The sequence below is a fragment of the Panthera tigris genome, chromosome C1 (genome assembly GCF_018350195.1).
Source record: "Panthera tigris isolate Pti1 chromosome C1, P.tigris_Pti1_mat1.1, whole genome shotgun sequence".
NCBI classification, from domain to species: domain Eukaryota; kingdom Metazoa; phylum Chordata; class Mammalia; order Carnivora; family Felidae; genus Panthera; species Panthera tigris.
In genome coordinates, this window is record NC_056667.1 from 191,981,181 (window position 1) to 191,996,508 (window position 15,328).

Sequence of the window (15,328 nt, forward strand, 5' to 3'; positions counted from 1 at the left end):
TTATCAGCTGAGGTCAAACCTGTTCTAGAAGAACAGCAAAATATTACCTACTCTAATACTGCCTTCTAGTCACATCTAACAAGTAATCAGTTTGTAGTCTCATGAAGTATCTTTGCTGTGTGGCAATTCTTACGATATGTTCCTGAGAAATGTTGTCTTCTTTTAGGATTGTAACAATGGAATTTTATGGAAAGAATGATCTTACATTAGGCATATTTTTAGAGAGATACTGTTTCAGGTAAGAACAAATTTTCTCCTTATGTTTCATGTATGCTTTTCAGATGCCCAGGATTTCATCCTAAAACGTGAACATTAGTTGGAGTATTGTGTGGCCTTCACTCTGTATACCATACAGAGAAGGAATTTATTTCACATTCAACTCCAGGATATCTTATCCAGTTTGTTCCTCAGTCTTTGTCTAATTACACTGCCATCCCTAAGACTTTATTTTAGGATGTTTATCTTTAGAGTGATTGAAATGAGAGGCAGGAGAAGCATGAGAACAGCTAGACCTGGGTTTGAGTCTTAGTGCTGTCACCTGCCACTTAACATGATCAAGAGCAAGTGATTTTTACCAGCCCCCTTTACAGGGAATAACAAGCTCCAGATGTGATATGGACTTGACTAGGTAAAAAAATGAGTTGATACTTTAAAAATGCTAAGCAAATAGAAGGTACTCAGTAACTGGAAACTATCACTGAGCTGTAGCTGAAGACAGGATGCTCGGCTGCAGGCTCCGAGCAGTGTGGGTGGCACCCCGTGCGGATCGTCCACCGGTCAGCGTGACTCCGGAGAGGATGCTGGTCTTTCTGGAGATGGGGTCCAGTTAGCCAGTATTCATTCTACATTGCTCCTCGGTTTCATGGTTAATGTGAGGACTTTGTTTTTGTCAAAGGCCTTCTTATCAGTGTCCTAGCATGTTCTGTGATACCCCCATGGTGCATCATATTCGGCGCTTTGTCCATGGCCAAGGCTGTGTGCAGATAATTCTGAAGGAGTTAGATTCTCCAGTACCTGGATATCAACATACAATTCTTACCTATTCCTGGTGCAGAATCTGCAAACAGGTAAACGTGCCCTGTTACTGTAAATTTCACACAACATTATTTCTTTTTTTATTTGCATAGTTCTTTTGGGAGGGGGTGGTCTGTATTATTTTGGATTTATTTGTCATTGGGCTCTTATTTATTTTATCTTCCAGTGCTGTGTATTCCATTTAGTGTTTGTTTATTGAAGGTTCCATTTTAGAATTTATCAGTCATTATACAAAATATAAATACCTTGTTTGGTAAAATTATGGAGATTATATTTTGACAATTCTCAATTATGCTTATTTATTCAGCACTTATTTAAGCACCATCTGTGTGCCAGGGACTGTGTAAGGGCTTGGCATGCCGTCTGTCCTCTGGGGAGGAGAAAGACTTGTAACACAGTGATTACAGTACGCCAGGATGTTTGTGGCTATTTGAGCCTATACCAACATTTCTATCTTAAGAGATAGAGCTGAGACCATGTTTAAATTGATCTCTGCTGGTTTTCATGTGCCATGTGAAAAGGACCATTTTTGAGAAAAAGGATCATGTGTTTTATTTCTTCTTTTCTTGTTTAACTCTGGAGGATATACTTGGTGACAATGTTATGCTTTCAGTATTTACTTTTTATCCAAATTATTTGCAGCAAACTTATGCCAACTTTAACCTCATTGGCTTATTTTGGAGTGTGTTTTCAGAAGACACATATGAGAATTACAGATAAAATAATAGTGTGACCTATGTCAGCATCAGTGGTTGAGGAAGCCAAAATCAAAGTCTTCCTTCTGCAGTAGCACACATATAGCCGTGAGATCATTTCTTGCAATGATCTTACTTTTTATACTTGTTCTTACAGGAACAAGTATGGTTCCTGTTAGACAGCTGGTAATATTTTGTTGCGGAATATGTGAACTTCTATAGATTGAGCAGTGAATTAAATGAATAACTTAAATTTTACTTTTATATCTTACATGCTTTGGTGTATATACTTCATTTTAAAACAAAAACTTCTGCCTTTGGGGCTATGTTAGAAAGGAAGAGGTAAACAGTTTTTGTTACACAAAGATGAAAGATTTCCATGTGTAAAAAAGTTATAATATGACCAAACAGTAATATACTTAATATTAAACTCCTGTAAGACATGATAAAAAAGGGCACAAAGCAGTTTCACACAAATGGCCAGTAGACGTATGCAAATAAATGAGTTGTTAGTAGAGAAGTATAAATAAAACCAGTGAAGTGCGGTTTTATTTTGTTTTGTTTTTAAGAAATCACATTTCAAAGATTTATAATTCCTGAGGTTGGTAAGCAAGTGGGGAAATTGGTATTCTCAGATACTGTTGGAGATTGTGTAAACCAGTGCACCAATTTTGGAAGACAGTGTGGCAAAAAGTCTCCAAGACCTCATAAATATTCATGCCATTTGACCTACCAATCCCCACTTTTCTTAATTTATTCCAAGGCAATAATTATGGATATTTGTAAGTGTGTGTGTGTATATATATATATATGTGTATATATATATGTATATGTATATATATATGTATATGTATGTATATGTATATGCATATGTATATATGTATGTATATGTATATGCATATGTATATATGTATATGTATATATATGTGTATATATATATATACACACACACACACACACACACATATTCATTCATCAGAGCATCATCAGAATAAAGAAAATCTTGTAACGTCTTAAATGTATATCAATAGGGATTGGTTTAATGTGTCCATATAATGGGATATTCAGTGGCCATTGAAATCAAGTTGTATAAGAGTATTTTATGTGGGAAAATATGTATGATACATTGTTAAGTAAAAATAACACAGGGTTATGAAACTAATTATAGGAAAGACTTTTTATTTACAAATATGCTGGCTGGGTACCTTCTATGAATTCATTTATGTGTATTCGTATGTATGTACGTCATGAAAGTAAAAATACTAGCATATTGATGGTGGTGGGATCACCAATGATACTGCATGTCCAGCTATCCCTAACTCTACCCACTTTAAACCTTTCTTTCTTTTTCCAGTTTTCTGCAGTCAAAATATATTAGATTTGTACTAGAAAAGAAACATTATTTTTTAAAAAAGAGATTCTCAGTATGTGGTTTATATGAATTTCAGGTAACACCAGTTGTTGCTCTTTCCAACGAGTCCTGGTCCATGTCATTTGCAAAATACCTTGAACTTAGGTTTTATGGGCACCAGTACACTCGCAGAGCCAATGCTGAGCCGTGTGGTCACTCCATCCACCATGATTATCACCAGTATTTCTCCTATAATCAGATGGTGGCATCCTTCAGGTAGGAAAGTGACCTTATACATAGTCACCTAGTCCCTAAAGGCTTTGTAACATTTCTTCTCTAACTAGATTGAATTAATTTGTGGTGTGTGTTGTTCCCCACTCCCACCCTTGCAAATGCAAAGGGTCATACTCTGTGCTAAGAGCTTTCAGTGTTGTCATTTTATTTAATCCTTATTTTAAGAAATAGGTATTATTATTATTAACCTCACTTTTGAGCTTACAGGTCACCTAGAGAGCTAGCAAGGGATGAAGTCATGATGTGAACTAGTAGATCTGCTGTACATGTTAATCTTAACACTGTTTTACATGGAAGCATTGTCAGAATTTTTGTTGAGACATTAACTAGCATAAGGTTAATTGGATATTCCGGATAGAGCTAAAATCACCAGTTCAAAGAATGGGTCCACTGTGGTGCTAAATGATCTGAGAAAGCCTTCAGGTTCTGCCTTCAAAATATATCCAGAATCTGAACACTTGTTACCATCTCTGCCACTCCCACTCTGGACTGAGCCTCTGTTGCCTTTTGATAGATGATTGCAGTGGCCTCAACCAGTTTCCCTCTGGCCTTGCCCCCTGCAGTCTGATCTCAGCAGCAGTCAAGTGATTTCCCTCAGTGAAAATCCGCTCAGGCCACTCCTCTGCTGTAGAGCCTTCTTCTGGGTGTCTGTTTCAGTGAGGGTGGAAGCCAGAGCCTATTTATGGGTCTGTGAGCTCCCGCAAGCTCTGACTGCTCAGTACCTCCTCTGGGTTCTCACCTCCTCCTCCTGTCCCCTCACTGCAGCCTCATTCGTGCCAGGGAGGATCCTGCTTGGGAGCCTGGTGCTTGCCCTTCCTTCTCTGAACCGCCTACTCCCCAGATATCTGCCTGCTTTTCCTTACTTCCTGGGTCTTTGTTCATATTTTACCTGAGCTGACTCCTCACCCCTAGCACTCCCTGTCTCCCTTTCCTGCTTTATTTTTCTCTGTAGCACTTACCATCTGCAATAATGTGTATTTTAAGTATTTGTTTATTCCTGAATCTCCTTATTTCTGAATCATGAGGGCAGGAATTCTGGCCCTTGTTGAATGCTGTATCCTCAGCATCTAAAATAACATCTGACACAAAATAGGCCTTCAGGAAATACTTAGAATTAGAGCTTATTTCCTTTGGGAGCAAGAGCTTTAACCGTGAACCTACTGTGTGGACAGGTTATAGCATTTATTAGACAACATAAACTCGTGGGTGGAAAGACTCTTAAGGGACTCATGAGAATAAAGACTGATGAGGAATCCTCAGGAGCTGGGAAAGTGATGTGCTCATGAGCTAATTGTAGAAAGGGATTCCTCTCATTCATAAAGTTTATTTCCCAGCCATTGTTTTTTATTAGCCTCAGGGGATAAATGATGACATCACAGTACAATGAAGAAATAAACAAGACAAAAACCCTTCTAGAATTGGGGAGGGTATTATAATGGATGAAGTTGTCTTCAATATTTTTATAATTGTTGTAAAATGCTATTTTACAGAAACTTTTTCTTATGCCTCATAGGATTTATGATTACCTCTACTCAAGATATTAAAGTATTTTTTACTTTTCTACTATTACTTGTATTTTTTTCTCTCAGTTATTCTCCCATTCGGCTTCTTGAAGTATGTGTTCCTCTCCCTAAGATATTCATTAAACGTCAGGCCCCATTAAAAGTGTCCCTTCTTCAGGATCTAAAGGACTTCTTTCAAAAGTAAGTTTTAGTTTCTTCGATCATCTTTTTTTACAGATTTTTAAAAAATTGTAAATATTTTAAAATGTCAGGTTTATTCGTGTAGCTTTTTTTGAAATCATATTTTTAAAGTTTTTATTTATTTATTACTTTTTAATATAATTTATTGACAAATTGGTTTCTATACAACACCCAGTGCTCATCCCAACAAGTGCCCTCCTCAGTGCCCATCACCCACTCTCCCCTCTCCCCCACCCCCCCATCCACCCTCAGTTTGTTCTCAGTATCCAAGAGTCTCTTACGATAGGCCTCCCTCACTGTAACTTTGTTTTCCCCCCTTTCCCTCCCCCATGGTCTTCTGTTAAGTTTCTCAAGATCTACCTATGAGTGAAAACATATGGTATCTGTCTTTCTCTGACTTATTTCACTTAGCATAATACCAACATAAATATTTTTCTAAATATATGTTGCATATATGCCTGTTACAAAAAAGAAGTAAGACTGCATAAAAGTATAAAAAAAATCAAACCATCTTAGACATAAAAACTGTTAAGATTTTGATGTACATCCCTTTAGGTCTTTTTTGTTTTGCAGAATTGTATATGATTCTTAATTAAGTTAAATACAGTTAAAGTTTTGTGTGTGTGATTTTTCTTTTGATAAGAGATTAGAAGATTTAATTCCAACTTTTCTGAAGTGTTTAACATCCGTGTTTTTATCAGAGTTTCACAGGTATATCTTGCTGTTGATGAAAGACTTGCATCTTTGAAAACCGATACGTTTAGCAAAACAAGAGAGGAAAAAATGGAAGATATCTTTGCACAAAAAGAGGTAATTCGTTTCTCTGACAGAAACTCAAAGGTTAACTGTTAACTGTTACTCAGAAGTTTCCTTTGGGGGTGTGTGTCCTCACCTGCCCGAATTGTTTCTGTTCTGTGTAGATGGAGGAAGGCGAGTTCAAGAACTGGGTGGAGAAGATGCAAGCCAGGCTCATGTCCTCCTCCGCGGACGCCCCACAGCAGCTGCAGTCTATCTTCGAGTCCCTCATTGCCAAGAAGCAGAGTCTGTGTGAAGTGCTTCAGGCTTGGAACAACAGGTATGCTTTGCGCGCCTGGGGCTTCTTTAATGTTTGTGCAAAATTTGCTCTGCCGTGATGCTTTTAATGTAAAGGCCTTTTGGATAATGGATATTACATTTTGCTCTCAAGTTGTGGAAGTTTTTGTTTTTCTGTCACCACCCCCCCTTCACAATTTAAAATATATATGCTAGTCATGGGGCGCCTGGGTGGCTCAGTTGGTTAAGTGTCCGACTTTGGCTTAGGTCATGACCTCGCGGTTCATGAGCTCAGGCCCCGCATCAGGTCAGGCTCTGTGCTGACAACCCAGAGCCTGGAGCCTGCTTCAGATTCTGTGCCTCTCTCTCTGCCCTTCCCCCACCTCACGCTCTCCATCTCTCAAATATGAATAAATGTTAAAAAAAATTTAAAAAGTATATATGCTTATCTTTAGGTAGTTTGTAAAGATAAAGAAACAAAGATGAGAGCAGCTTTCAGTGCTGTTTCAGATACTGAGGAGTGTGTGTGCTTATTGCATGTGATGTCACTGAATTAGTATTCCATGGAGTGATTATTGGTTTTTAGGCCAGGACTTTCAAGTATGTTGTTACTATTTTTTTTAATGTTTATTTATTTATTTTTGAGACAGAGAGAGAGAGAGAGCACAAAGAGGGGAGGGGCAGAGAGAGAGGGAGAGAGAATCCGAAGCAGGCTCAGGCTCTAGGCTGTCAGTACAGAGCCCGACGTGGGTCTCAAACCCATGGACTGTGAGATCATGACCTGAGCCGGTCGGACGCTTAACCGACTGAGCCACCCAGGTGCCCCTCAAGTATGTTATTATTTATACCTTTATTTAAATGTTTATTTGGGGAGATATTTCCCTTTAATGCTTATTTAAAAGTCGAGTTGGATTATAATAGCATTTATTTATTGAGCACTTGCATTATGCTAAGCAATAAGTAAGGCACTAGGTGGATGTTTAATCTTTTTTTGGTCTTATGAATCCTACAGTGTGTATATACTGTTTCCATTTTACAGAGGGGGAAACAGTATCTCTAAGAGACCAAGGCATTTACCCAAGTTGTGTAGTTACTAATTATCAGAGCTGGTTTGGAGCTCAGGTCTGTTGGTCACTCAAGCTAGTGTGTTTTGGTTACATTATGTTGTTTCTTATAATAACTTGCTGTTCTTTTATAACTATAGTCCTATGGCTAACAGCTCTTGATTAGTTGATTAGAAAAAAAACAGAAACTTAGTTATACATAATTTTCATATCTATTGCAGTCAAAGTAGGAAATCTAATTGTTTTGGTTTCACAAAATTTGTAAATGTTATTCAGGATATTAGAAACAAACTATTCTCTTCCCCCCAACCCCTTTAATTATAGATTGCAGGACCTTTTCCAGCAGGAAAAGGGTAGAAAGCGACCTTCAGTTCCTCCAAGTCCTGGAAGACTGAGACAGGGGAAGAAAGCAAGGTAATGAAATGTAGTCTTTAGTCTTCCATTGATATAAATATTATAGTTAATTTCATTTAAGACGCTCACAAGTAGTAATTTAATACGTAGATTTAATAATACTAAATAGTTTTTCATTTTGCAGTTGTGAGGTTTCCAAGAGACATGACCTGGATGAATTTTTTATCTTGCTTGAAATAAAATTGTTATAATTCGTTCATTTCAAACATTTGTCAAAAGCTACTGTCTATGGGCTTCACTGGAGAGAGCATCATGGTTGCAGTAGGTCTCTAAAGGAGAGATTTTGGACGTCCTGAGTGTATAATAGAGTCCTAATTTATTTTAATATGTAGTTTTGTGTGTTCTTTATTTCTGTGCTTAAGTGGGAAGTTTTTCTTGAGGGTTAGTTTTGCACATTGATTTCATTGGCTTTTCCTAACTGTATTAGTTTTCTCTTGTTACATAACAAATGACCACAAACTTTGTGGCCTAAAACACAAATTTATCTTTATGGAGATCTGGAGTCTGGCACGGTGTGGCTGGCATCTCTGCTCAGTCTCACATAGCTCCAGACAAGATTTGGTTCAGGGCCGTTACCTGAGGCTCAGGGTCATCTTCCAGGGTCATCCAGGCTGTTGGTAAAATTTAGTTCCTAGTTGTTTTAGGACTGAGGTCTCACTTTTGCTGCTGGCAGTTGACCAGAGCCCATTCTCAACTCCTAGAGGCTGCTTGCTTTCCTTGCCTCGAGCCCCCTTTCATCTTCACACCTTCAACAATGCATGGAATCCTCATGCTTCAGATTCCTTAGTTCCTCTTCTCTGACCTTTAGACACAGATTTGAAAGGACTTGTGTGATCAGATCACTGCCTGGATAATCTCTCCCCATTTGAAGGTTAACCGATTTGGGACCTTGAATACATCTGCAAAATCCCTTCACAGCAGTATTTAGATTAGTGTGTGAGTAACAGTGGATGGGGGATGTGTATGGGGGGGGGCAGGATTCTCCGGGGCCATCTTAGAATTCTGCCTATCATACTAAGTAACCATACTTACAGAGAAGTTACTAATGTCAGTATAGTATAAGGACTTAATAATACGATGAGGGACTTTGAAAGAATTTTTTTTTTGTACAAGTGTATAATAATATCTGTAGAGAAGTATTTTCATGGAATGATAAATTCAAGTGCCTTAGATCTTTGTGTTGTTTAGAAATACATAAATGAATTCTTCCTTTTTGTCTCATAGCTGTGTAGGAATTACTTTCCCTTAAAGTTAGGTGAGAGTAAGAGTGAGGGTTACTGAAGATGGTTTGTGTATTAGTATTTGCGAAGTAATCTGGGGCTATTAATGGCTAACACAGACTGTTAATGGCCTTCCCATTTGCCCACAGAAGAAACTGCAAAGCTAGTTGTGTAAGATCTTTGATTATAATACGTACATGCAGAATTAAAAATACAAAATCATTTAGTAGATGATCATCTTTTTGAAGACTTGAAAGTTGATTTGAAAGTCTGTAGCACTGCCTGTATTTTCACTTGATAACTAGTTTTTGAATACTGTAGGCACTATTCTAGGTTCAAGACGTATAGCTATGAACAAAGGCCGTGGTTACTATCCTTGTGGAACATTTGTCTGATTAGGAGGAGACTGATGATAAACCAGTGGACAATAAGCTTTTTAAAAAAATGGAAAAAAGGCTATGAAGAAAAAAATAAGGGAGATGGAGAGTATTGCTAAGGGAGTGGGTGGTGGTGGGTTATTTTATATAGGGTGGCCGGGGGTCTCTCTGGAATGGTGAGCAAATCTAAGAATGTTCTAAATAGCCATCTAAGAAATGACTTTGTAAACAAATTGTACACAGGATTTATAGTGATTCTAAATATATTTCACCTATGTGTAATGGGACTTGAGTAAGTCCAGTGGAAAATAAAAGATTACTAAGTTTAATGGGTAATCCTAAGTAGTTCTTAGATGCTTTAATGCTAGGAAGTGAGCCACTGTTTAGAGCACTGTTCACAGAGTGTAGTTAAAGGACTCCTGAGGGTTTAAGTTCCTTCCAAGGTCTCTGCAAGATTTCCCTTTTTCAATTACATATCTGTGTGAGGCTAGATTTTCTTTATATTGTTCAGTCATGATAATATAGCTCAATAGATGAAGTGCAGAAGCCAGAGATAATATCTAGCTGTCTGCTAGACATTAAAGTATTTGTAAAAGTGTCAAACAATGCCACTTTTACCAATTTTTTGATAGGTATTTTTTAATTAAATGTTTACATTAACATGTAAGGGTTTATTATTTTTAAAATGAACTAATAAATGTATATTCTAAAACTTTCTCCGTTTTAATTTTTTAAAAAAAGTTTTATTTACTTATTTCGAGAGAGAGGGAGAGAGAGAGAGCAAGGGAGGGTCAGAGAGAGAGAGAGGGAGAGAGAGAATTCCAAGTAGATTCCACACTGTCAGCAAAGAGCCCGATTCAGGGCTCAAGCTCACAAACCGTGAGATCATGACCTGAGCTGAAAGCAGGAGTCAGATCCTTAATCGAATGAGCCACCCAGGTGTCCCAGTTTTCATTTCTAATAAGGTAAAAATCAAAAGCTATAACTCACATAAACAAAAGCTGAGTATCTTAATTCTTAAGAGGTTTAAGATAAGGGGCGCTTGGTGGCTCAGTTGGTTAAGCATCTGACCCTCGTAAGTAAGTATCTGATTCTTGGTTTTGACTCAGGTCACAATCTCATGGTTCGTGGGTTTGAGCCCTGCATCAGGCTCTGTGCTGGTGGTATGGAGCATGGTTGGGATTCTCTGCCTCTTTCTCTGCCCCCTCCCCTTGTGCTCTTTCTCTTTCTCTCTCAAAATAAATAAATTGATTAAAAAAAAAAAAAAGAAATTAGACAAAAAAAGAGGCTTAAGGTTAGAAAATTTTAAAAATGTGATTTTAATGTTTCCTTAAGAGTAAGGTATTTACTTCTCTGCAGATAAGCGCAATGGATGCGGCTCCACGAAATATTTCTCCAGGACTTCAAAACGGAGAAAAAGGTGGGTCCTGGAGTCTGTAATCACTTGCCACTGGATTTAAAGAGATTCCTTAGTCTAGAAGTTGTTTCCATGGCTAATTTTGAGAAGATTTTCTGATGCAGTTGTTACAGACTTTTTTCTCCCTTCCTGTATTATAGCACTGTCAGTGTATCTTAGAGTATATTGCAAGAAGATCAATGAGGAGGTAGAAATAACACGATCTGTTGGGGGAAGAGCAAAGAAAAGAAGGAAATTGAATTTTTGTTTTGCTTGTTCCCAAGTCAGCAGGTTTCACTGCAAAAATATTAGAAAGTTTAATTTCTGTTTTCATGTCACTAAAATCTTTTTCTAGACCTAAGCTGTTTTTCACAGTATTTCATTGAATAACTTGGTTCCATCCTAGAAAATTTGTAGGGACATTTTCTTGGATCGTCTTTGTGGAATGTGAGCTCAGCTCATAATTCTTGATATTTTTCTATTATGATTCAGTAAACTTTCCCCCTGAGAATGAGCACGTGATTTTTTTCTTCCAATGGTGTCTTGATTTTATTCCCTATTAAATTGAATGAACTGGGATTTAGGTAACCAGTTATAGTCTAGTCGTAAAGAATATTAGATAGGAATCAGACTTGGGTGGCCAGCCACAGTGCTGTCACTAAGAGCTGACTGAGGTCAAGTCATGTAACCTGTTTGGATATTTGTATCTATGTCTATTAAAAACATTTTTTTTTTAAAGTTTATTTATTTTGAGAGAGAGAAAGAGAGAGCATGAGCAGGGGAGGGGCAGAGAAAGGGAGAGAGAATTCCAAGCAGGTTCTGCACTGTCAGCGCAGAGCCTGATGCAGGGCTTGAACCCACAGACCCACGGGATCATGACCTGAGCCAAAACCAAGAGTTGGAGGCTTAACCGACTGAGCCACCCAGGCGCCCCTGTATCTGTTTCTAAAATGTGTGCTAAAATGGCCTAAGTAATTTTTAGGAAGCTAAAATTCTTTGGTTTAGGAGGTAGAAATATGAGTTGGCATTTAAAAAACATTCCTATTAGGTAGACATGGGCTCAGCGTTTTTGAATGACTCACTGAAGTCTGTTTTTCTTTAGAGGACCGCTTCCTGACCACCCTGTCCAGCCAGAGCCCCGCCAGCTCGGCGCATCTGCAGCTGCCTACCCCCCCGGAAGCCCTGCCTGAGCAGCTGGCGGGAGCGCCCCCTGAGCTCGATACAGCCAGCAGTTCCGAAGGTACAGTTGAAGTCATTTTTACTGTACTTCATCCGAAAGAGAACACTGTGAATGCTTTGATACGACGCTTTCTTATCTCTTAGAGTTTGTATGTTTTATCTTTCCTGGAAGTGCTATTTTAGTTCCAGCTTTTTACCGTATCACTTCTTCAGTTGGCGCTCCTTGACATAGGAATATCTAAGGAGTAGAATGTTATTCTGCTTCATCTGTTTTCTGGAATATTACTTTCTTGAGTCCCACAAAGCACATGGTTTTGGCCTTGTAAGAAAATAAGAGAAATTGCAGCCATTTCTCCCACAACAACTTTATTTCACTAATGGCAAATTTATGCCTCGTTTCTCTCTTTCCTTGCTTTCTGTTCAAAGCAGTAACTACTTAAGTAGTGTAAACTTTAAAAATAACTTTGAGTTTTTAATTTTTTAAAAAGTTCACTTATTTTCAGAGAGAGAGAGAACGAGTGTGCGACTGGGGGAGGAGCAGAGAGAGAGAGAGAGAGAGAGAGAAGAGAAGAGAAGCCCAAGTAGGCTCCATGCTGTGACCGCAGAGCCCAATTCAGGCCTCGCGGCCCGTGAACTTGAGATCATGACTTGAGCTGAAATCAAGAGTAGGACGCTTAACTGACCGAACCACCCAGGTGCCCCCAAAATAACTTTTAAACTGCAGTTAAACTCCGATGTCACAGCCACAGTGCATATAACTGAGTTGAAGTGATAATAAGAAGAGCAGTGGCTACGTTCACGAATGCTCAGGCAGTAATTTCATCATGGCTGCTGCCCGGCCCCTGCAATGATAAAGCATCGATTATGGGATGGTTCCAATTTCAGAGAGGGTGAAATGTAAAACAGTGTGATCTTTGGAGTCAGTGCTATGTATGCTTCACTATTGTTTTCTCTTTCGTCCCCAAAGAGTCCTTATTCCTAGATCAGAAATTTTGTACCATAATTGGTAATTATGGTGTGAATACATGTCTGTATTCTAAAACTGGCAAGAAATAATGTTGATACTTTATACTGTTTTTTACTTGTTCTGAATATTAACTTATAAGTAGAATATTTTTTATCCTAGATGTGTTTGATGGACATTTGCTGGGATCCACAGACAGCCAGGTGAAGGAAAAATCAACCATGAAAGCCATCTTTGCAAATTTGCTTCCAGGAAATAGCTACAACCCTATTCCATTTCCGTTGTAAGTGCTGTAAAAGTCAGTGGCTGTTGTTGGGTTGTTTTGTTTTCACTTACTTTTGAACACCTCGTTCCAAATATTTATTCTTTACGTATTTAAATATATTTATTTAACATTATGCATACTTCTCAAATTATATTTCCATCATAGTAAAAGAAGTGTCTTTTGGTATAATGTAATTTATAGAATTATTATATAGCAACCATCATCATATAGTAGATGAATGGGTGAGAAAAACATTAATGTTGCTTAATGCTTAAGATTACTAGTTCTGAAAATAATTGTTTATACCTATATATAAATATTATATCTATCTATCTATATCTATCTACCTATCTATCTATCTGTCTATCTATCTATATTAAAGACATACTGCTACATCTATTGATCCCATGGTCATAAAAACATACTGCTGGTTGTGTATGAAGATGACAGTACTGACTTATAACTTTCTGGGACATGGTACTTTTCGGTCAATGAATTACAATGACCTGTACAAATTTTCATGTGATCTTGTTTGTACTGGGCTCACTGAGTAGGAAAGAGAACAGGTTGGCTGTGAGTTTTTTCCCCACTGGTTGATCTGTGTAGCCATCAGATGCTGCTCCTGTATGCTGCTACAAGTGCATCCAAAAGGTGGATTTGTTCATAAGACATTTGTTCATAAGACCTTTGTTCTTAACTTTGTATTAATTTATTAGTCAATATTTAAGTGTACTGAGTGCCAGTTCTAGTGCCCCAGGATGTAGAACAAGATTAATAAGGAAAATCACTGCTCTTGGGAGCTCACCGTCTCAGGGAGGGGACAAGTAGAGATTTACACTACAGTCTGTGAAAGTCCCTGTTTTCTCTGCTTCAGACTTGACTTAGTTTCTTGACTAGGTTGTTGTTCCTCCTATTGTATGACCTTTGCCCATGCCCTCACTTTCTTCTTTTGTCATTACTCTGAATTCTTTTTCAGGGAAACTTTAGACTGTCCCCACTAGCTCCCTGCCTCAGCCAGATTAGGTCTCCTTGTTACATGCTCTCATGATTCCCTCGTGGTGCTTACCACAGATAGTGATTGTATTTATTTGCAGGATTATTTGATGCTTTCACATCTTGTTCATGTTAGGTGCTTAGTAATGGTTTTTCTTTTCTTTTTTTTAATTTTTTTTTTTTTTAACATTTATTTATTTTTTTGAGAGACAGAGACAGAACGTGAGTGGGAGAGAGGCAGAGAGAGAGAGGGAGACACAGAATCTGAAACAGGCTCCAGGCTCCGAGCTGTCAGCACAGAGTCTGACACGGGGCTTGAACTCACAAACCGCGAGATCATGACCTGAGCTGAAGTCAGAGGCTTAACCGACTGAGCCACCCGGGCGCCCCAGTAATAGTTTTTCTTAATACTGTGTTTCTGGCACAGCAAATAGCTGTTAACACAAATGAATGAATGCCTCCCTAGGAGCTTTAGGGTGGAGGTCAGGGGATCAAGATTTGGGTTAAAATGGAGTCACACCATTGAGTTTCCATATGATAAATAGGAGAATGGTTGTGTTATATTATTTCTTGTTGGACTACTACTAGACTTGGAGCTGTGTTCATCTCAAAAAGTATTTATAATGGATAGCAGAAGTGTGAAAGATTTTGTTCTACTATAAGCCTGAACAAAAAGTCTTGTAGAAACTGTGTTATATTATTTCCTCTTGGAAACGTGCAAAGTGTTGAATAGAGTAACTATTCCGGAACCCTCCGATTTGAAAACTGATCTGACAATTTCCAATTACCTTTAAAAACTTTCTGTTGATAACATTTTCCTTGGCTGTTTGGTTAAATTCTACATACATTTTGGCTTACTTAGTTATATTCTTGTAATTATGCAGTATTTACCTAACTTAAAATTGTCATGAGATTTACTTATAATGTGTTAGTGGTTTGTGTATATGATTTTCTGCTAATTTTGTTCTTCTTTATTTATTTGAAAATTTTGAACAGTGATCCAGATAAACACTACTTAATGTATGAACACGAACGGGTACCCATTGCTGTTTGTGAGAAGGAGCCCAGCTCCATCATTGCTTTTGCTCTCAGGTATTATTCATGGGACTTTTCACCTGTGATTAGATCTTTATATTTTATGTATATTTACTAACCATCTTATTGTTGAGATCTTTTATAGAGAGTAGGGAAGAATGGTTAAATATAAACAAAAATACATATTCTTAGGGCACAATAGCTTGTTTTCTTTGTGTATGAAAGTGTATTCTGTACCCAGATAATAACGGGATGATTCTTAAGCAAGCTTCTACTTAGTAAATTGACTAGGCAAGTTATTTACTCACCTT

At 37.9% G+C, this 15,328-nt stretch overlaps 1 protein-coding gene across 1 annotated transcript in view; it reads left to right on the forward strand.

The window, feature by feature from the left end:
- The window catches only part of PIKFYVE (phosphoinositide kinase, FYVE-type zinc finger containing), an 81,504-nt gene that overhangs the window by 49,673 nt on the left and 16,503 nt on the right, over nt 1-15,328 (forward strand). The window contains 11 exon segments of the mRNA XM_042995219.1: nt 167-238; nt 896-1,067; nt 3,179-3,357; nt 4,965-5,078; nt 5,780-5,888; nt 5,999-6,153; nt 7,499-7,598; nt 10,545-10,605; nt 11,684-11,821; nt 12,887-13,007; nt 14,979-15,074. Coding sequence (XP_042851153.1) covers nt 167-238; nt 896-1,067; nt 3,179-3,357; nt 4,965-5,078; nt 5,780-5,888; nt 5,999-6,153; nt 7,499-7,598; nt 10,545-10,605; nt 11,684-11,821; nt 12,887-13,007; nt 14,979-15,074 — 1,317 coding nt within the window.